The 21,419-nt window shown below is 44.3% G+C and overlaps 1 protein-coding gene across 2 annotated transcripts in view; it reads right to left on the bottom strand.

Annotated features, from left to right (window-relative positions):
• Positions 1–21,419, bottom strand: part of AASDH (aminoadipate-semialdehyde dehydrogenase) — a 630,945-nt gene that overhangs the window by 279,174 nt on the left and 330,352 nt on the right. For both annotated transcript variants that reach the window (XM_086962613.1, XM_086962614.1), the window contains exon 10: positions 9,266–9,384. In XM_086962613.1, coding sequence (XP_086818739.1) covers positions 9,266–9,384 — 119 coding nt within the window. The remainder of the gene's footprint in view (positions 1–9,265; positions 9,385–21,419) is intronic.

Raw genomic sequence — 21,419 nt, 5'->3', positions numbered from 1 at the left:
GGCTACTCTATACCAAACCCCTGGCCCAGATAGCCGCAAATGGTCACATCTCTAGGGACTTCCCACTTGGCCGCGGGACAAGGCAGGGATGCCCGTTATCCCCATTATTATTTACGCTGATCCTTGAGCCATTAGCCATCTGGATCCGGTGGGAGCCCTCCATCAAGGGCATCCGGTGGTGGCCTGTATGGGAAGATCGCATATCCCTATACGCAGACGATATCCTTCTTTATCTCACCTCCCCCAAAAAGTCAATTCTAGAGCTCCTTAATGTCTGCGAAAAATTTGGGAGAGTGTCGGGATATAGGATTAACTAGACTAAATCTGTCCTATTCGTTCTTGACGGCCTCCCACCTCGGCTCCCTGTGAGCTGCCCTTTACGTTACACCGAGGCAGCTTTCAAGTATCTGGGTGTTTATGTGTCATCGGACCCAGACGAGTTCTACGCCCTGAATTTGAAACCCCCGCTGGACCGGTTCAAACGAGATGTGAAGGTATGGCGCTCCCTCCCTCTCACCCTCCTGGGCAAAGCTGCACTATTCAAAATGATGTCACTCCCCCGCTTCCTGTATCTCCTCGAAAATACGCCGTTCCTGGTCCCGTCCTCCTATTTTACGGCGATCTCAGCGGCGGTTTCTGCCTTGCTGTGGGATGGGAAGCCGGCACGGATTGCGCAATGCAAGCTGGTGAAAGACTGGTACGACGGGGGTATCGCACTCCCTAATATCGAACTATACTATTGGGCGGCCCACCTCAAGCAAATCAACTATTGGCTGCATGCCCCGCAGATTGAGCCCCCATACTAAGCGGACAGACAGTGTTTGGAATCTAGAGGTCTGTTGGGGAACCTCTACAGTCGTGGCGTGTCGTCAGACCTACTGGGTCCTACACGCCACACGGTTCAACTCTGGTATAAAGCACATAGGCGCCTTCAGTGCTCTGATGTTATCACGCAAATGACACCCTTGTGGTACTCGCATAAGCTGGGTTTCCTGCGCAACAGTAAGGGGTTCCATGCCTGGGACAACATAGGCATTTCGGTGGTGGGAGACCTTTGGAAAAAACGCAAGGTAGTGGATTTTTCATTCCTGCAAACCAATTATGATATGGCACAGTCGGAATGCTTTAGGTATATACAAATTCGACATGCACTGCAGACAGTCGTCCCGGCGGAGACGGACCTGCATGAATCCACCCCTCTTGAAGATAGATTGTTAACAGAACACATGTCGTGCAAAGCAACATCCTTTACATACCGAAAGTTGGTTAACAACCTCCCTGACATGTTATCTAAGTTGCGATTGAGTTGGTCGAGAGATATCGGTGACATCGATGACTCGGAGTGGCACGAGGCCCTTTCCTCGCCGCGGGAGACAGCTATGCCCTCCAGGCTTAAACTAGTCCAACTGAAAATATTACACTGCACATATTACACCAGAACAGTCCTCTACAAGATAGGAAAGGCTTCTCATGTGTACTGTCTCCGCAGATGCGGGGAGGAGGGAACATTCTATCACACTATATGGGACTGTGGTCGGGTGGCAATGTACTGGACTGCTGTGATGCGCACCATTTCCCAAACCACAACTGTTTCCCTGTTGCCCGATCCCCGGCGCTGCATGTTAAATATATGGGAAGCACCGGACCTAACCCATCGTCAGCAGGATTGGGCCATGCTGGGTATGATGATGGCAAAACGCAACATAGCTAGGCTGTGGGGCTCTGATGTGCTACCTACATTGAGGGACTGGTGCAGAGACATGGATGATGCGATGGTTGCCGAAAAAGCGGTATTTGTCCACCGGGGATGCCCTGGGAAGTGGGAACAAATCTGGGGTGCATGGAACAAGTTCAGGGGGGATATATGTGAGCCCCCACGGCTCGACGTGGAGGAGGCCCTTTCAGATTAAGAGTTCTACTTGCATATCTGTATGTTATACGATGTCTTTCTTTGACCTGACAGATTCCCTATTGCTTTGCAGATGCTATACCGATGCGGACTTGACTGTAAATGCACTGTATATGTTAAAGATGCTGCAACTGTATGTTTTGTTGCCTTCCCTGTTTAATACAATAAAAACATGTTTTAAAAAAAAAAAGAAGGTGAGATCCAAGTGAAGGTCCCACTGGGGCATAATAAAGGGTGAAGGAGGAAAACAAATGAGTAAGCCCCTTTAGGAATCTTTGTACAATAGGTGATTTAAAAAGTGACGGTTGATCTGGCATCCGAAGAAAAGCAAGCAGAGCTGAAAGGTAACCTTTCAAAGTGCCCAGAGCAATGGCTCGGCCACGGAGAGAATAAAAAGAAGTATGTCAGCAAGGAAGGCAGGCAGGCAGGGGGTCAACAGACCATTCTGTACAATATTTACAAAATCTTTGCCGTTGGCAGACATGTACTGACTTTGTGGAAGGACGCCTGGCTGCCAGAATAACTTCGCAGACTTCGGAAGGAAGGTCAAAAGCTGTCAACTGTTGCCGCTCAATCTCCACGCAAGGAGGCAGAGGGTGGACAAGTTTGGGTGGAGACCCCCCTCCCGCTGCAACAGAAGGTCCTCCCAAAGGGGCAGCCTGATCGGAGTAGCAATGCTCATCTGCAAAAGCTTGTGATACCAAACTCTGTGCCCAGTCCGGAGCCACAAGAATGACTTGGGCCTGGTTGCGCCTGATCTTCTTCAGCACTATGGACAGGAGTGGTATGGGCAGAAAGGGGGACAGGAGGCCTGTGATCCACTCGAGAAAAAAACTGTCGCCGAGCAAGAGCTGCCTTGGAAACTCCAACGAGCAAAACAGCTGACATTGCGCCTTCTCTTCGGAGGCGAACAGATCTAACCAAGACTCTCCCCACTGTTGAAAGAGACCTGGCGCCACCTCCGGATAGAGACGTCACTGGTAATCAGCTGGGCACAGACGGCTGAGTTCATACCCTCTGTCGTTCAGAGAACCAGCCAGATGTTGAACCATGAGGGACACGCCCTGTTGTTCCAACCAAATCTAGACACGCAGGGCCTCTTGACAGAGGGTCTACGACCTCACCCGCCCTTATTGTTGCAGTACCACATGGCGATAGTGTTGTCTATGAAAACTTGAACTAGCCTCCCTGTGAGGGATGGCTTTCAGTGCCAATCGGATCACACGAAGCTCCAACAAGTTGATGTGGAGCCCGTCTTCCACCGGAGATCAGAGTCCTCTGATCTCCACCTCTCCTAGCTGGCCACCCCATCCCAGAAGCGTTGTGTCTGTCATCACTGTCAGATCTGGGTGAGGAAGAAATAGGGGACTGCCTTCGACACAATCACGATTTCTTAGCCAACACTGCAGATCGTTCGCAGTGCTCTCTGATATCTGAACAAGGTCGGTAAGATTTCCCTGATGCTGCGCCCATTGTAACTTCAAGTCGCAATACAGAGCCCGCATGTGCCATCTGGCATGAGCCACAAGCAGGATGAAGGAGGCCATGAGGCCCAACAGCCTTAGATTCATTTTCACTGAAATCCAGGATAGGGGTTGAAAAATCAGTGTCATAGCTTGAATATCCTGGACTCGCCGCTCTGGAGGATACATCCGAAATGCAGTTTCGCCGTAGTATGGAAGTGGGGGAAGACTGCTTGGAACGAGGCTGTCTTCATCTACCAGTCGCCGAGATAGGGGAAGACTGGAATCCCTGATCTTCGCAGATGGGCTGAGACCACTGCCATCACCATGGTGAACACCAGAGGGGCACTAGTGAGGCCGCAGGGAAGCACAGAAAACTGGAAGTCCCCGTGGTCCACTGTAAACCGCAAGTAGTGTAGGTAGGCAGGCAGGACATTAATGTGGAAATAGGCATCCCGCAAGTACAACACTACCATCCAGTCTCATGGGTCCAGGGCAGACAGGACCTGAGCCAGAGTGAGCATCTTGAACTTTTACTTTTTTTAAAAGTAGTTGAAGACTCTAAGGTCGAGGATAGGCCGAAGGCCTACGTCCTTTTCTGGAACCAGAAAATAGTGGAAATAGCAACCACAGCTTATTTCTGGCCTGGAAACTCTCTCTATAGCTCCCTTGGCCAAGAGAGTTTTGACTTCCTCGCGATGTAAGGAAAGGTGATCCTCCGTCAGCCGATTATATGTTAGAGGCATGGAAGGAGGGGGAGTCTCGAACAGGAGAGAGTAGGCTGTTTGGATTATTGCAATACCGACCTATCCGAGGTGATATCCCGCCAGTGGTGATGATGCATCCTGCCACCAACCGGATGCCCATGATATGGGAGGATTGGTCTAGGAAGGTTTGGAGGCTGAGGGGGAAACGGTTGTTGCTTCACCTGACTTTTGGCCTCCTGACCTGCAGGGTCGGGGTAAACCGTGTCCACTGCTGCACAGAGGTTACTGAACTTGCACTGTCCTCTGACTGGGTTAGGGCTGGCGCAGTTGGAGCCCCTTCTGAAGCCATGAAAGGCGGACGCAGGCCGGGATGACATCGAAAGACCCAAGGATTTGCCTGTAGCCTGTGACTACTTAGAGCGACCCGGCGTCGCGCCCACCCTATCTCCGAAGAGACAAGAACCATCAAAGGGCATGTCCATAAGATTGGCTTGGACGTCCCCGGATAAGCCAGATGTCCTTAACCAGATGTGGTGCCTAACGGTCACCGTCCATGGAATCACTCTGCCCCCTGAGTCTGTCATGTCCAGGCCACAGTGCATAGCAAACCTTTCTGCATCTCTCCTATCTGCAACAGCTTGGGAGAGGACAGCCCAGGCCGCCTCCGAGACTTGTGGCAGCACTTTTTTTTCTCCATAGCAAATGGGAACAACAGCCCAAGAGGCATGCAGAGGCATGCAGAGTTTACCGACTGCAATGCTAGGCAGGTGGAAGAGAAGATTTTCTTACCAAAGATGTCCAACCTTTTGGATTTCCGGTCTAGAGGTGTGGAAGGGAACGTGCCACGGGAAGTAGAGGCTAGGACCACCAAGCCCTCTGAGGTGTTATGGTTAGAGAGGAAAGCTGATGGCAGTTGACAATAGATCTGTTCACTGGAGCCCCAGTACTGGGTTTGGACCATGTGTTCTGTAGAACATCTGTCAAGGCCTTGTTAAATGTCAGCAAAGGTTCCGTGGTGGAAACACCAGGCTGCAGGACCTCCATCAAGATGTTAGTCTTGAGTGCCACTGTAGGAAGCTGCAGGTCCGGAACCTCACCAGTCCTACACACCACCATTGCAAATGAAGCCCCCTCCTCCGTAGCCAGGTTAGGGGGAGTTTGCATGCCAGGCTCTGAAGAGGGCTCCAAGCCGCTGGCATCACTCAGATCCTCATACCAGTCCATTTCCTCATTGAAGAGAGGGATTTCTAAGGGATACTGCTCCTACCCCTTCAGAATAAGGCACAGGACAGGACATGGAGTCCAACGGATCCGTCTGTGCTGTTCTCGGAACGGTGGATGCCCAGCCGGCTTCGAGTCATCTGGAATGATAATTGGGCAAACACTGCCGGTGGGTGCCGGTGATGTTGAGGGCCTCAACGTCTAACATGGCGCAGGGGTCTCCTTCCACTGAGCCTGCGGGGGCCAAAAGAACAACAGCAGGGTCATGCCGCCCAAATATGGCGCACAAGGTGTCAGGGTGTTCATTCATCCAGTGCACAGTCTTAGACTATTTAGTGTATCTCTTGGGGGCTCCAATATGAGCTCACATATCATAAACCACATACTCATTTTATTTAAATGTATGCAATACTTGGTATTTAAGTTGATAAAGGATCTGAATTTATAGTTACTGTCACTAGCCCCCTCAAAAAAACATTCTCACAAACATACCAAGAACAGATGAATTTATTACATTTAAAGTTCCACCTTGGTTACGAGGGAGCCAAATTATATTGGAACTTGATGTAATTTTGAGATTTGAAAAGATAATAAATACTTTGTCTGATTTTACCGGAACCAGTATATGGGCTGAAATTGTTTTCTTTGCATTCTGCCGAAGGTGGATGAAAAGTCTCTGGTTTCATAATGTTTCATATTATTACACTTGGGAGACATTGTGATAGATCTTATTTGCTAAACATATAGAAGGAGCTCAACAACTGTACCCACACAAAGGCATCTTTTTACACTACATAGGACGTCTGAATCACATTGACTCAATCACAGGACTACAGTTAAAAAATTACAGTTTTCTTTTACTAACATGTTGAAGTACAAATTCATGGCATCATGCCTGCATAAGAAATAAATGAACACCAATGGCGGTTATTTAAATCTTGACCCATAACATCTTTTGCGGAGATTGTGTTTTAGTAATAGTAGTATCTGCATTTTTCAAGCGGCCTAAAGGGTCTGGGAAAAATACCTGCCACACTGTTTTGTATTGTATTGTATTTTATATACTCCTATATAGCGCAAACTGACACCCTGCGGGTATCCTGGCGCTGTGACTTAAACAGATGACATGAACCGCAATAGACCTGATTATTGGTGGAAAGCATTGCGTTCATCCCTTTGGAACAGCCAGGTCTTCAGGCTCTTTCTGAAGAATAACAGGGAGTCAGCAGGTCTAATGCACTGGAGCTGCTCATTCCATTGATGTGAGGCCGCAATACCAAATGCTCTGCCGCCCATCCTGGATTTCTTGAACCTGGTATTCATTACCAGATTTGTACCAGAGGAACGAAGATGTCTCACGGGCTTATACCAATTGAATTTCTCCTGCAAGGGTATTGGGCCTGTGTCATGTAGTGCTCAATGTACAATACATAGAGACTTAAAGCAGACTCTTTCCTTGATGGGCAGCCAATGAAGATCTGCCAAAGCCTGTGTCGTAAAGGATCTACGCTGCCTGTTTAACGCCAGCTTAACTGCTATAGGCTGAACTCTTTGCAACCCCTGCAGAATGAATTGTGGTGATCCCAAATACAGAGAGTTGCAATAGTCCAGCCTACTCAAAATAATGTTCCTCACTACAAGAGGTCTAGCATCATTAGGCAGCAGCGGGAGAATCTGCTGCAGCATTCTTAGCAAAGAGAAGCAAATACTGACAGTTTTATTAGCTTGTGACTCCACTTGGAGGTCATGATCCAACAGAACCACCACAATTTGCACAGTTTTAGCTGGAGCCTGAGGTTCATCCCCAGGGGTAAGCTTGAGCTCTAGTGGCAGGTGCTGGGACATTTTAGCAGGGGAGCAATATACCACGTCTGTTTTCCCCCCATTAAACTGTAGAGAATTTTTTCTAAGCCAGCTTGAGGTCTGGCGCATGCATTCCCGGAATATATCCATGGCCACTGCTTGCTTCCCTTCCAGGGAGAACACCAAATGGGTGTCATCAGCATAGTTAACCAGGTCAATTCCAAAAACTTGATGATGGGGAGCAGAGGGCGCAAATAAATGTTAAAAAGAATGGGGCTGATTGCAGAGCCCTGCGGCACCCCGTAGGTGCACCGGAGACTTAATAGAGGCGAACGGTGACATGGTCACGACCTGTTGTCTCTCTGATAGATACGATTGCAGCCAATTCAGCGCCCGTCCTTTCACACCTATTTTTTCCAGTCTTTCCACCAGTGCTGCATGACTCACTGTGTCAAATGCAGCCGACATATCTAATAGTACTAGTACGGATGGAATACCATTGTCAGCTCGCATTCGCAGATTGTCCAATACGGTTGTCAGAGCTGTTTCAGTCCCATGACCTGGACGAAAAACAAACTGATCCCTATCCAGCAGATGGTTATCCTCAAGATAACAGGATAAGGATTTGCTAACAGCCTTTTCTAGAATTTTTGCTGTGTAAGGCAAGCGGGATATGGACCTAAAATGTACTGGATTTGTAGGGTCCAGAGAGGGTTTCTTGAGCCGGGGGGTCACCACTGCCTGCTTCAATATCTCTGGGACCACTCCTTCTCCAAGAGATTGACAGCAAATCTGCCACATCCAGGGAAATAGTTCTTGCCTAAACTCCTTCCAGATCCCATGCGGAAGAGGGTCTAGTGGAGAGCCTGAAGAAACACTTCGAGCGAGGCTGTGGAAGAGGTCCTCAGTGAGGGGTTGAAAATACTCCAAAGATGTTTCTACCCGAATTTCCTCAGCTGGCATCTGAGGTGCTTCATCCTGACAACCTGTGTTATCTGGATGAAGACCTCCAACAATTTTTGGGATCTTTTCCATGAAATGAGAGGCAATCTCATTGCAGAGTTTTTGCGATGCGACCACCTTATTGCCTATACAAGCAGGGCTAGAGAGATCCTTAATACTATTAAAGAGTGCTTTTGTACCATTAGGCGCATGCAGGATGGATTTGGCATAGAAAAGTGCTTTAGACCTGGAGATAGTCTCTTTATACCGGGCCTGCTCAAGTTTCACCTCTTTCCTGTCCGATACTCCATATGACCTTCTCCACTTCCTCTCCACCTGCCTGCATGTAGCCCGCATTGATTTCAGCTCTTCGCTGTACCAGGTAGCTGAGGGTTTCCTCCTATTCGTTAGTTTTTTCACTGGGACACACAAGTCCAGGGATATAGTTATAAAGTTACAATAGGTTTGATAGTTTGTTTCTACTGAATCATTAGGAGAAAAAAAGAGTCTGATTCGAAAAGGTTGGGCATGTCCAATTTTTTAATAGATTGGCCCACTCTCTCCCCTTGCGATAGGTCACAGAATTATTATTGCTACTTACTGGGCTAGAAAGTATAATCCTAAAATGAATAAGAAAATTGTCAGTCCAGCTTTGAGTTCAGCTCAAACTATCTGGAAAAAGGTAACTCGCTGGATTCAACTCAAATGTGTTTCCTCGCAGGAATGAGTACTGAAACAATTTTGGTAACAACGTAAGATGAGCCTTGATGTTGAACAAAATGTCAGCCTTAATCCCCTGGGCGATGGTTCACACAATCTTAATAAACCATTTGGGGGTGATTTGATTATAAGGATTTGGGGAAAGCCAGGCAGGGTATTCTCAAGAGGATAGATGAATTACTAGGTAATGGGATTGAAATAGTGACACACCACTTCACATGTCTATGTCATCAACATTTCTGGTCAACAAAATTCTGGGTCTGCAATTTAACTGCAATTACCATGGTACATTCTTTTGTTTTAATGTAGCCCAAGTCAGAAAATAAAAACACATTTATATTCGAATGAAGAATTCCAACGTAAATAAAATACCAAGTTGTCTATACATTTTGAGTAGTTAAGACATTAAATAATTTGCTTGTAATATATGAGGAAACATTGACCAGGGCATGACTGGAACAGTAGGAGAAAATGAGTAAAAAATAGATGAGAAAATCTACCTTCCATATGAACTGCAATACATCCCACAATTCCTCTCCATCGTGGATCTGAGTAGCAGGAATTCTCATGCTCAGATGGGCTTTGTAAAGCCTGCCCAACTCAGATGCGTCAGTTTTCCCTAAAACAATAATCAAAAAAGTTATGTATGAAAACAATGTCAGTAGACATTAACGGATATGTGATTTTTCGTGTAATCTTCCTTGAAACTCAAGGTTTACTTTCGAGGTGGTGGGAAATGTCATAGTATTAAAAGGTACACATTGATGCAGGTTGTTGTTCACCTGTGCACACTTGTGGAAGGATCGTATGGGAAGGTAGTTGTTGAGATAAGCCAGTAAAAATAATATCAACAATATTACTCCAGGAATGGAGCTAGGAGACATCTCAGAGAGATGAAAATATATTTAACTTGAATTATGTTCAAGGGTTTGGAGTTACATGAGAGAAGATTTGCATAGAGATCTATCTTTGGGATAATATTACAGTGAATTAAAAATGGTCCATTTGCCAATGAGCTGATATCAATAGCAATTGTTTTTGTAAAGCATTTTATTGATTTTCCAAACCTTATAACATAAAATAATGCGTAAACCATCCTTCCTCTTCCTCCTCCCAGCCCACCATCCAAGGTTGACCGCAATCAATATATTTATTCATCACGGATCCGTCCTTTCCAAATCTTTTCAAATTTTTAAGGGCACCCTCTCGCTTCACATATTGCTTTTTCCTGTAAATAGCTCCTATCCATTTCCCTTTCCCAGTCTTTTATACTCAGGCAATAGCACAATGTTAACAAAATAATGAAAGTATCTAAAATGTGTGACAGAGAAAACATGGCTTCAGGCACACCAATGAAGTATGGCTGCTTCAGTTTAAACCTGCAGCCCGACCTGTCAAAAGCTCCTTTCAGACAGGGGAAAAACCTTCAGTTTAAAATGAATAAGTCAGTCAAGATGCTTTTATTCGGCTACTACCCATAAAATGTAAAAACATCATCAAAAGCACAAATACAATCAAGCATATAAGCAGTATAAAATTGCAAAGTATTAAAACATTTATGTGTCAGAATTCATAATACGTTCTTGTAGCGCTTAGGGCTTATTCGTGTTATGGCGATCGAGGCGGAGCACATATGAAAAGTAAAAGTTCAACAGGGACACACATAAATGCAAACATATATACAATATGAAAATGCAAGAGATAAAGGCATAAAAGTGTCAAAAACCATATTATAATCTTGTGGCATTCAAGGTCTAACCATGTTGTCGCAATTGAGGCAAAACTCAGATTAGACAGAAATATACAAACTGGTCATAGTGAGAACAGATTTTTCAGGTCTTAATAAAATTCTCCTGTCTTCTGATTCAAAGAGCTTGTCGGACATAACTTAAAACAGATAAACAGCAGTGTTCCGAATCTAAAAGCTGTAAAAGTTACAGGCTTTTAATATACGTTCTAAGGCCATATGTGTGCAGCAATGCACATCAAAATTAAACTTTAGGACGTGCATAGAAATCACACAAAAAATAAAACGTGCAAGAGATGTTATCACAGGGGCAAAGAATTAGGGTATGGAACCAGGTGCACTAATGGGGATAAACAACCAGAAAGTGCAAAGTGCTAAGTCTAAAACGAGTTAAGTAAAATCTATGCTTTGGGTTTGAGATCCATTGTAAGTATCGCTCTGTTCCTTCTGAGAGTTTTATTTCTAGCTAACAGCAGACGGGACTCATGGATAGACATTTGGAAAGTCTGGCCTGATTTCTATGTTGGAATAAAGGGATTTCGCCAAATTCTTTAGACCATTCTCAATTTCTTCATGGGAATAATGGAGTTTTGGCAGGCTAAGGTCAGAAAAAGTCCTCTTCACATAAGCTAACCAAGGAATGGAGTCCATGCGGTCTTGTCTTAGACAGTTCTCAACGACTGATCGCAAAAATTAAGTATGCAGCGAGAACTAAATCTTCAGCCAAAGGATCAATGGATAAGCCTTGACCATATCCTCCAAAACAGGAAGTCCAAGTTCTAAGCGGACAATAAGACTCGCACTACTCCTAGAGGAGGCCAAAAGTGTGGACAGGAAATCGTTTGTAAACTACCTGGGGGAGTATAACCCCAGACACCGACCCCATGGTCACCACAGAAAGCCATTTGCTTTTATACTGTGTTGGGCTGATGGACACGTTTCTTAGAGAACCTAAAAATCGCATCTATGGCCATGGCAAATTTATAGGCTATGTAGCTTGCCTCAACTCAGATTGTCCGCCAGCAAGAACCCAAGGTAAATAAAACTCTGCACCTTAATAATTGGGAAGCAATCTATGTTGTATGTCCATGAGCAAGTTTTTAATGGCCGCATGTCATTATATGTGATTTCTGGTGATTTATTTTTAGGTTAAGCTACCGAATATTAACGTGAAAAGGGTTGTACAGCAGCTGCAGTCCATTTGCAGTACAGGCGATTAACATTGTGTCATCCGCGTAAAGTAAGACAGGGACTGGCAGTTCCCAAATATGGGGAGATCCTTGCTTCTTATCACGAGCTCCAAACAAGTTCATTTATATGAAAAAGAAATAAAAATAGGTCTAAGATACAACCTTGCTTCAAACCTTTACTGGAATTAAAGGAGGGAGTACAGTCACCATTAATACCAAAACGGACCTGGGCCATCGTGCCACAATAGAAATGGTTCAAGAGGTCGACCAAGGCAGGATTGATCCCTGCTTTGCCCATCATGACCCATAACTTCCCCCGTCAACCAAGTTCAGGGTTTGCTCAAATGTGCTAACCCCTGGGTGGAAACCATATTGCACTTCTGAGAAAAGTTTTCCGCCACAGCCAATTCTTCCAGTTTTTGCAGGACTACCCTCCCCAAAATCTTTAGAGAAGAGTTCAAGAGGGAGATGGCTCTGTAACAGGTGGGTTGGCGTCTGTCCCTTTTTTTAAATATGGAGCTGATAATGGACTCTTTCCAGGGGTTGGGGAAATCACCTCTTACCACTGTACGAAAACATTTGTTAAAAGGGGTGACCAAAAAGTGTTATTATATCTAAAAACATCGATTGGAACCCTATTTGGTTCTGACGTCTTCCCAGCAGATGATTTTAGTATAGCTCCGGATACTGTGCTAACTTCAATGGAATTACTTAGAGCTAAAATGTCAGCAGGGGAAGGGATGGGTACCTATGCTGGAGTGAGGGATGGTTGGTCCTGGTCAGAAATCTTTGAGAAGTGGCAAACCCAATCCTCGGCACGGATATGATATTTGATTCTCAACTGATTGACATCTGTAAAAAAAGGCCTATTTAACACTTCCCAAAAAGCCCTTAAGTTCCTACGTTCAGAGGAGGCTTGCACATCTTCTCATGCCTACCTCCTTACCTTATGTTTCCTCTTTTTTCAGAGTGGACTTGTATATGGACCTGACCTGTCTAATATCCTAAATATTATGGTGAGATGCTTTTGATGCCCTTTCTTAGGTGATTTAAGGTGATGGTGTAAGAGGTATTAAACCATTTGTAAGGGTGGGTTTTATTTTGGTGTTTCCTTGCAACCAGCTGACTGGAAACACGTTTACAAAGGCCTTCATAACTTTCAAGAACCTCCTCAACCTTTGCCTCCTCGGTGAGACAAGTCATTACTCTAGCTTGGTTAAGGGTAAAACACTTTTTGTAGTCTACATTCTCCCATTTGAGGCGAATACCATTATTTTTGGAAAACTGGAGATCAGTGGGAGAGCAGCGCGTTTGAGGATTAGTCAGGGGGCTTGTTAGGGTAACAATGGGGTTGTGATCACTAATTTTAGAAGGGAAAATATAAGAATCCTTCGGATACGGGACTATGTTAGGTGAAAACAGGATGAAATCAATTGTGATTTCCTTGCCTTTCCCTATAAACCTTGGTGATATAAAAGCACTGTCCTTAAAAGAATTGGATCTAAAAAGTAAACTGTGTTTCATTATAATATCTTTATGAAGCAAGCAGCTGGGTTCTAGCGGACAGCACTACTAGAACTAGTCACAGTATTATTGAGCTATATTGCCCACCTCCAATGATCTGCTGCCAGTAGATCATAAAATAAATGTAACACTTCGTGGATGAGAGGCAACATAAAAAGGACAAGTCAAATGTACATATTTAGACTGACAAAGTTGGTCGTATGTCGTTATCCTTCTTTTATTTGTCAGATGTATATTACGGTATGCACAGGAATGGAATCAGCCAACGCGTTTCGCCCAGAGAAAGGGCTTCTTCTATGGGAGAGTAAATGTAATCTATATCAGTCAGGTAAGAGAGACACACAAGGGGTAAGAGACAGGAGAAGGTACATGGCACATATGTTGGAGAGAGAAAGCCTGAATGTTTTAAAACATAATGGTGTCTGTAACCGGGTTCTTAACAAAGAATTTGTTCTAGCTATATGGTTACAGAGGTTATGAAAACACACAATTTAGTGGCAATAGAGTTATAGTGCCACATAATCTGCAGGGGTAAGAAGTACGTATATATTAACAGTCTGTAATAGCTAGATTGAGACATTTTGTAATCACATAATACAATACATGAAAGCAATTTAAAAATAGTTGGAAACACCTAGACATATATAGGAAAAGTTATGGAGAACATAGAAATTCCACTAATCACATTAGTCTATATGTCAGTTAGGTGTTTAGTTAATCGACTGAGTTGCGGCATTTCTGCATTAGATCTACTTGATGATGTAGATGATAGCGTTACAATCAGGCTCAGCCTTCAAGATCAATTAACCCATAACGTTGGTGTTGCTAAGCTCATTGGGTGCCCAGGGGCAGGCAGAGTGTGGCACTTAGAGGAAGAAGTGCATCTCATTGTCTGTATTTAACCCCAGGCTTGAGGCACGCAGTGTGCAAATCCATCTGGCTTCCAGTTGCCTCAGAGCCAATGCCCTGTCACCGCCTCTCTGATTCGGCCCAACACTGTCTATGCCATGGCAGCGGAAGCGTGCTCTATCTACGCTCCTCTCACATTCATGTGACACTAAGGCATAGGATGCATCCCGGTTCAGTACTGCCCTACAGTGCTCCTGGATACGTGTCTTGAGTTGTCTAATCCCGTGTTCGGTATTGGTGTTGTATTTGAATCTCACGGTCTTGTTGCAGCCCAGTTGGCAGATATTACAGCCACTGCAGGTGTAGAAGCCATTGAGTTTGGTCAGCCAGTTTGTCTGTCGGGGGGCCCTCGGTAAGGTGTAGCTGGGGCAGAGAACATCCCTCGTTGTCTTACTCCTTTTAAAGGTCATTGATGGTCTGTCAGTGATGGCTTGACTCACCCCAGGTACCCCCTTGAGTATTACCCAATGTTTACCCAGTGCTTGTCTTTCCTTTGCCGTCTGCTTTTCAAAGTGTCTTCCCTCTTGATAGTCAAGACCCTGTTGTTTGCTTTCCTGAGTGTGTCTGAATCATAGCCCCTTTTCCTCAACCTGTCAGTGGCCACCCTAGACTGTAGGGTGAAGTTAACCTCCTCACTGCAGTTCCTACGAATCTGCAAAAGCTCCCCATAGGGGATTGCTTTCTTTGTTGAAGGTGGGTGTTAGCTGCTGTAGTGTAAAATGCTGTTGACCGATGTTTCTTTCCTATGTAGTGTTCTGTGTATTATTGTCCCCTGTACGTATAGTTCTAGGTCCAGGAAATGTATCTTGGTCTGTGACATTTGCAACGTGAAGGAGACGTTGAGGGTGTTGTTGTTAAGATAGTTAAAGTAATCCTGTAGTTCAACCCCAGAGCCAGTCCAAATGATGATAATATCATCAATGTAGCGACCCCAGAATTGGACATGTCTTGTCCATTCCGCTGCCGCTCTGGACCACGCATGGGTTCGCTCCATCCACCCCATAAAGAGATTCGCCTACGACAGCGCAAATTTTAAACCCATGGCGGTCCCCAGTTCCTATTTGTACCATGTGGTGTTGAACATAAAGTAATTGTTATCTAGAATGAGGTCTATCATTTCTAGTAACATTAGGTTATGATCATGTAAGCTTGCATGTCTTGTAGAGCGATACAAGTCCACCGCCTGTTCCCCAAGATCTCTTTTAATACAGGGATGTAAGGATTCCACATCCAGGGTGGCAAATCACATTCTCTCATCCCAGTCCAGATCAGTTAGTTTGTTTAATAAGTCTGTACTGTCCCTGATGTATGATGGCAGATTGACGACTAGTGGTTGCAAGAAGGTGTCTACAAACTTGGCCAGGGCCTCTGTTATTGAGCCAATCCCTGAAATAATGGGCCGACCTGGAGGGAAGGGCATGTTTTTGTGTATTTTTGGGAGAAGGTAAATGCATGGATATCTGGGGCTGCTGATTGAAAGAAATTTGTGTTCAGTGTCTGACAGTAGGCCAGTCTCCTTCCAATGGCTCAGCTTGGTGTTGATCTTCATGGTGGCCAATTTATAGGGATTGTAACTGAGTTTGGTGTAGTGTGCAGTGTTGTTCAATTGTCGTGTCACCTCTCCCGCATAGTCACTTCTATTTATCACAACCACATTGTCCCCTTTGTCTGCTTCCCCTATTATTATGTCACCATTAGAGCGGAGGCTCTGTATTGCTGTCATTTCAAGTGGTGTGAGATTGTCACTGGTGTATTTCCTAGGCTTGTGGGAGTGTCTGTCTTCTATGTGATACAATTCTTCTGTCACTAGTTTGTAGAAAACATTCAGACTATTCAGATGCGCCCCTTGGGGTGTGAACTTAGTTCTGTTGTGGAGGCCACTCTCACATGTGTAGTCTTGTGTAATGTTCATACTTTCTAAGACATGATCATAGGAGGACTCATTATCACTGTCAAGTGAGAGAAGTAGGGAAACAATTTTCACATGTGACACATCAATAGTTGTTTCTGGTATGGTTACAACAGGTCTAGTAGGTTCATAACTGTTAATCACAAAATGACATTTAAGTTTGGCACGTCTCACAAATTTAAACAGGTCCACATGTAAGTCACTAAAAATACCTCCATACACCGGACAGTATCCAAGCCCTTTATTTAATTCATTAACTTCATGTACATTTAGAGGATACTCAGACAAGTTCACAACCAGGTAATCAACAACATTGTTAGGCAAAAGCATACTAGCTGTATTTACATCATTTATCACTGACGTTTCGTCATCTGACTTTTCTGATACCTCGTCAACACCCGCTCTGTTTCTACGGGTTTTTCTTTTCCCCCCTCTCTCTGTTTTATGTTTCCAATTCCTAATCTGCGGACCTCCTCTAAAAAAGACGAGGAAGAAGCCCCCTGTGCCCCTGTCTCTGTAATTCCATCTCTGTTGGTCTCATCAATAGATGACGCCTCAGAGCTAACACTAATACTGGAGATGGACTCTGCAGTAGATGGGCTAGGGGTGGCAGTCTTGGGAACCTGAATGCTATCAAATTTGGTTGCAAAAGTAAAAATGCGGCCATGATCGTAGTCTCAATCATCCCACATAATGTTATGCATTTTCCTATTTTTCACCACTGTCTGGTGGTTCGCGATCTGTTCTTTGAGTATTGCATAATTCTTGGCTGTTAAATCTGGTAGGTTTTATAGTTTGATTTCGTCCTCAAGAATCTTAATTTCTGCCTGTAACTTGGTACAGTTTCTATCGGCATGGGCTATTAGGATCTTCATCATGGTAAATGATGAGTTGTGGAGATTATCCTCCAATTCAGAAAGGAGATCCGTGTCAAGATCGTCAAAATTGGGTAATGTTAGAATCCTCAGACCCGTGGGGACTTTTTTATTGTCGAGGTATCTCCTAAGGGTGACCCCGTCCCACCACTTTGAAAGCTCATTTATTTTAGCCTTTCTAACTTTTGAAATTTCAGTTTCAGACTTTCAGTCTTAGTTACCCCACTGGAGACTACTTGTTTCATCTCACTGTTGGGTTTGAAAAGATCCTTTGCAAGCTCTTCTCTCCCGTCATCAAACTTTATCATGTAAGATTAAGCAAACGTGCGTCTGGTGTGCTAGTCGACCCGAAATAAACAATATCTTTAGGAAGCAAGCAGCTGAGTTCTAGAAGACAGCACTACCAGAACTAGTCACAGTATTATTGAGCTACATTGCCCACCTCAAATGATCTGCTGCCAGTAGATCATAAAATAAATGTAACCCTTCGTGGATGAGAGGCAACATAAAAAGGACAAGTCAAATGTACATATTTAGACTGACAAACTTGGTCGTATGTCGTTATCCTTCTTTTATTTGTCAGATGTATATTACGGTATGCACAGGAATGAAATCAGCCAATGTGTTTCGCTCAGAGAAAGGGCTTCTTCAGGGCTGTAAAGGCATACAATTATGAGCATACATCAGTATGTTTCAGAAAAAAAAATATACAAAGATATTACACAGTGAAGGACAATTGTATTAAAACATGCAGCTGCTTTTGTGATCATAGAAAGGGAGAGAAAAGAAAAAAGGAAATTAATGGTGGTAACTCTAGAAATGCTAATGAATACGAGTCTAAGAGAGTGCTCAAAAGGTGAAAAGAAAAAAGAGCGAAATTCCCAGAGAAAGGAGGGGAGCATGACCCAATGTGAGGGCCCTTGGAGTCACGCAGGGGAGCACAAGGGTGAGAAGAAGGTTCAATAAAAATAAATATGACTGGAGCGTGAATGGGATGCACAAGTATAAAACAACTGTGCGGTTTCTTAATTTGAGTGGTGAGCACCTGAATCTAAAAGTGAGAGTGAAATGCAAACATTTCAAAGAAGAGTGCTCATGGATACCGTAAAAGATACAGTGACACAAAGGTGTCCGTTAAGTAAACAATAAAAACTAAAAACCCATGCCGCGAGCAGACTACCCAGCTAAAACGCTACAGTAGCTTACCAAATACTTTAGATAGGAAAGTAAATACCTTGAAGGTTTTCCAAGATATACGTGGATAGTACAATCTGAAAGATATATCAGTTTGGAAATATTTTCAGGTAAACAGCATTCAGAAAAAGTGTCTAATGTAACTCTAGAAGATACAAAACATACCTGGTCCAAAAGTAAGAAAATCCTGTGTAGGGGAAAAGTCTTGAGGAAAGCAAAAAGACCTACAATGTGAAGGGGGGATATATCAGTATCAAGATGAATGCACCTGTGTAGTCTGATATAACGATCTGCTTATTTAACTAAGTCAGGAGCTTCAGGTTAAAACAGAGACCCATGAATCCACTACCGCCTCACATCACAAAATATATTTATGTAAGTGCCAACATAGAGTGCGGTAAATTCAAATGATACTTTGTTTAAAAAATTGGTAGTGTTAGGAAAACCCAAGAACACGAGCTGAGAGTACTAATTAATTGTTAAATAATCAGACATGTTGGCATGTAACAGTGATTTAGAAGCAAACAGAAGGCTCTTCTCAAAGGTGACAACACAGCGTGACTAAATGGAGCAAAAAGAAGCAAATGGCTCGTCTCATGAGGTAACGTCAAGGCGTGACTAGATGGAGCAGGACCTCGTTTAATAATAGTGGTACAGAGATCAAGACCCCCTTTAGAGCGGACCTCTGTTACATAGTAGTAGTGGTGCATCCGTAAATTGAGCTCATAAAAGTAGTGGCTAACCATATGCTAAATTAGCAGAACTGAAAAAACCCATGCGAGCAAGTACAAGTGCATTTACCCAGAGCGAGATTAAGTTATGTAACGGTACAAAATAAATGACTGGCGCTACCGCATCATAGACCAGGATAGCGTCAAGGCGCTAATAAGGGACACATAACAGTGTGGCTTAACATGTAATCCCTCTATGAAGCGAGTGAGACAGGAATAGTGTCGCGATAGTGCCGGCATCAAGAGCGGCGAAAAGGAATCCTGCCAGTAAATACCTGCGAATCGTAGTGTGAGGTCTTCGAATAGGGAGCCCTTGTCCGGTGGACGTCGGGTGCACGTCGGGCTACTGGGGTAACTTGTGCGCTGTGCAACCGAAGGTTTGAAAGTATGTTAGATATGCCGGCGAGAAAGAGAAAACCCGGAAGTTCTTAAAGTTTACTTCCGGGTGGTAACCGAGACGCTCAGTGTTCTTGCCCATACTCACTTCCGGGTAAAAAATTAACTAGAACGTTTCAGAAAAGTAACGCGGAAAGCCAACACGTACGAAGCCTGTTGGCCATTACAGGTATAAATCGTTAGGAGCCAGCAATAAACTTGTGAATACGTTGATTTGCATGGTTGTTACCGTGACTCACGAGGATAAGGTTGGAGCCTTAGCGATATTAAAATGCATCATGTGACGCATGCTAGAGTGGTTATTGTCATTAGTCACGAGGGTAGAAAAGAGACTAGGTAGTCTAAAGTGGGAAAGCACTGTCCTTAAAAGAAATGGAGCTAAAATGTAAACTGTGTTTCATTATACCCTAATTCAAGGCAGTCCCATATGGGGTATGAATAAAATGCATTACATTTTCCTCTTGCCAATCAATGGCACAGCAAACATGGTCACCTCTAAGGGGGCACAAAGAGATGTTAAAATCACCCATCCAGAAAACAGCCCCCCTTGTTGGGTGTCTCTCACAGTAACCTGTAATAAATTGAACCAGTTCACTTATCAGATGAATGGGATGGTTTGTAAAATAATGAAAATAAAAATTAATTAATAATGCATCCATTTGGCAACAGGGGATACACAACAGCTTCTCAACTTTCAAATTGCTTATTCTTTATGAGGTGAACACCCCTAATCCTCCCTTCGTTCTGCCTGATAAAGGTGGTGTAACAGCTATGAAAACAAATTGAAACACCTCAACATAAAAATCCTCAAGGGCCCAAGTCTCTTGACACACTACATAATGCTTATTAATTCGTTCTAGCCAGTCCTCATTTACCAAATTCTTCCTGCTATATTACAGGACATAAAGCTGAGTCAGTCTGGCCCAATGACATCATCCGGAATAAAGGAGCTAGTAGGGACCTCTCCCTTATGGGGCATGGATACAACATCGTGAAGAATGGGAGGAGAAAACAAATGATTGACCACAGGGTCAACTAGTCATTCTACATCCGACATGCAAGAGATGACTGCAAAGCAGAATTTGTGAGCAAAGGGAGTGATGAACGTGGCCGCTGGATCGGGGTCCGGGCCCATTTCTTTGGGGGTCGTTGATCATAGAAAGGAGGAGTCAATAAATGAAGACGAGCGGTAGGGTGTGAATCTTGCCCAATCTCTTTCGCACAATGGTCCATTATGAAAAATAGTTGGCTTACCAGGCAAGGGTTTCTGAAATTTACTACAACACACTCACCCCTATAAAACTTTGGGGTGTATTCCAACCAGCCAACACACTCTGACCATAAGGATTTCATCTGCTAGGTCGGTTGGCCAACCTGAATTTGTATTGCATCAGTGAGCGACTATTTTTTAAGCCCTCCCAGTCTTCCTGCATGTCTGCACTCACGGGAGGGACAAATTCTAGTATGTTACTATATGGCGTACATTTGGGTGGTAGTTGAAAAAGGTCCTCACACTCCTGGTACACAGCGACGTTACTCTCTAGTCTAAAATGCTCACGAGGGCCAGTGTTATTAACCACTGAAGCGGATTTGGAAAGCTGTGGGTGAGCGACCATGGCAAGTACAGGCTGAGACAGTGGCTGGCCAGCACGGGTAGAAAAGATGCTGGAGAAGGTGAGGTTGAGGTGCAAGGTGGATGAGGCTGAAGCGGACTAGTATTATGGGAAATATTTTTAGTGGTATGACGAAAATCCATAAACCCTTGCACTCCATCCCCCAGAGATTTAATCTGCGCAATAGTGCCCTATCTGAGGTCCATCAGTAGAGCCTCCAGATTTTCAAAGAAGGGTTTGCAGACGTCCTATAATGCAGCACTGATATCTGCCCTAGATGGTGCAACACTGTTGTGGGAGGGCATTTCGAACTTTGTGCGTGGCTTTTTTGCCCCTATAACATCCATTTGGGCGGTTTTGTTGCATCTTTTTCGCTTGATCCTTGGAGGCTTTTGTATTGCAGGAGGGGGGTTTCTTAGATTAATAAAAGAAGAGTTTACAAGGGAATCCTGGATAATGCATGGGTAGGGGGTCACATCGGACTCTTTGGGTCTTACTGACTGAAGCTATGAAATTTCAACTGCGACGCTATCCTTACATTTTGTCTAAATATCCACCTGAGGGGG

The sequence above is a fragment of the Lissotriton vulgaris genome, chromosome 3_1, assembly GCF_964263255.1.
Source record: "Lissotriton vulgaris chromosome 3_1, aLisVul1.2, whole genome shotgun sequence".
Lineage (NCBI taxonomy): Eukaryota > Metazoa > Chordata > Amphibia > Caudata > Salamandridae > Lissotriton > Lissotriton vulgaris.
The sequence above is the reverse complement of the archived record's forward strand: the minus strand, read 5'-3'. Positions and strand labels throughout refer to the sequence as shown.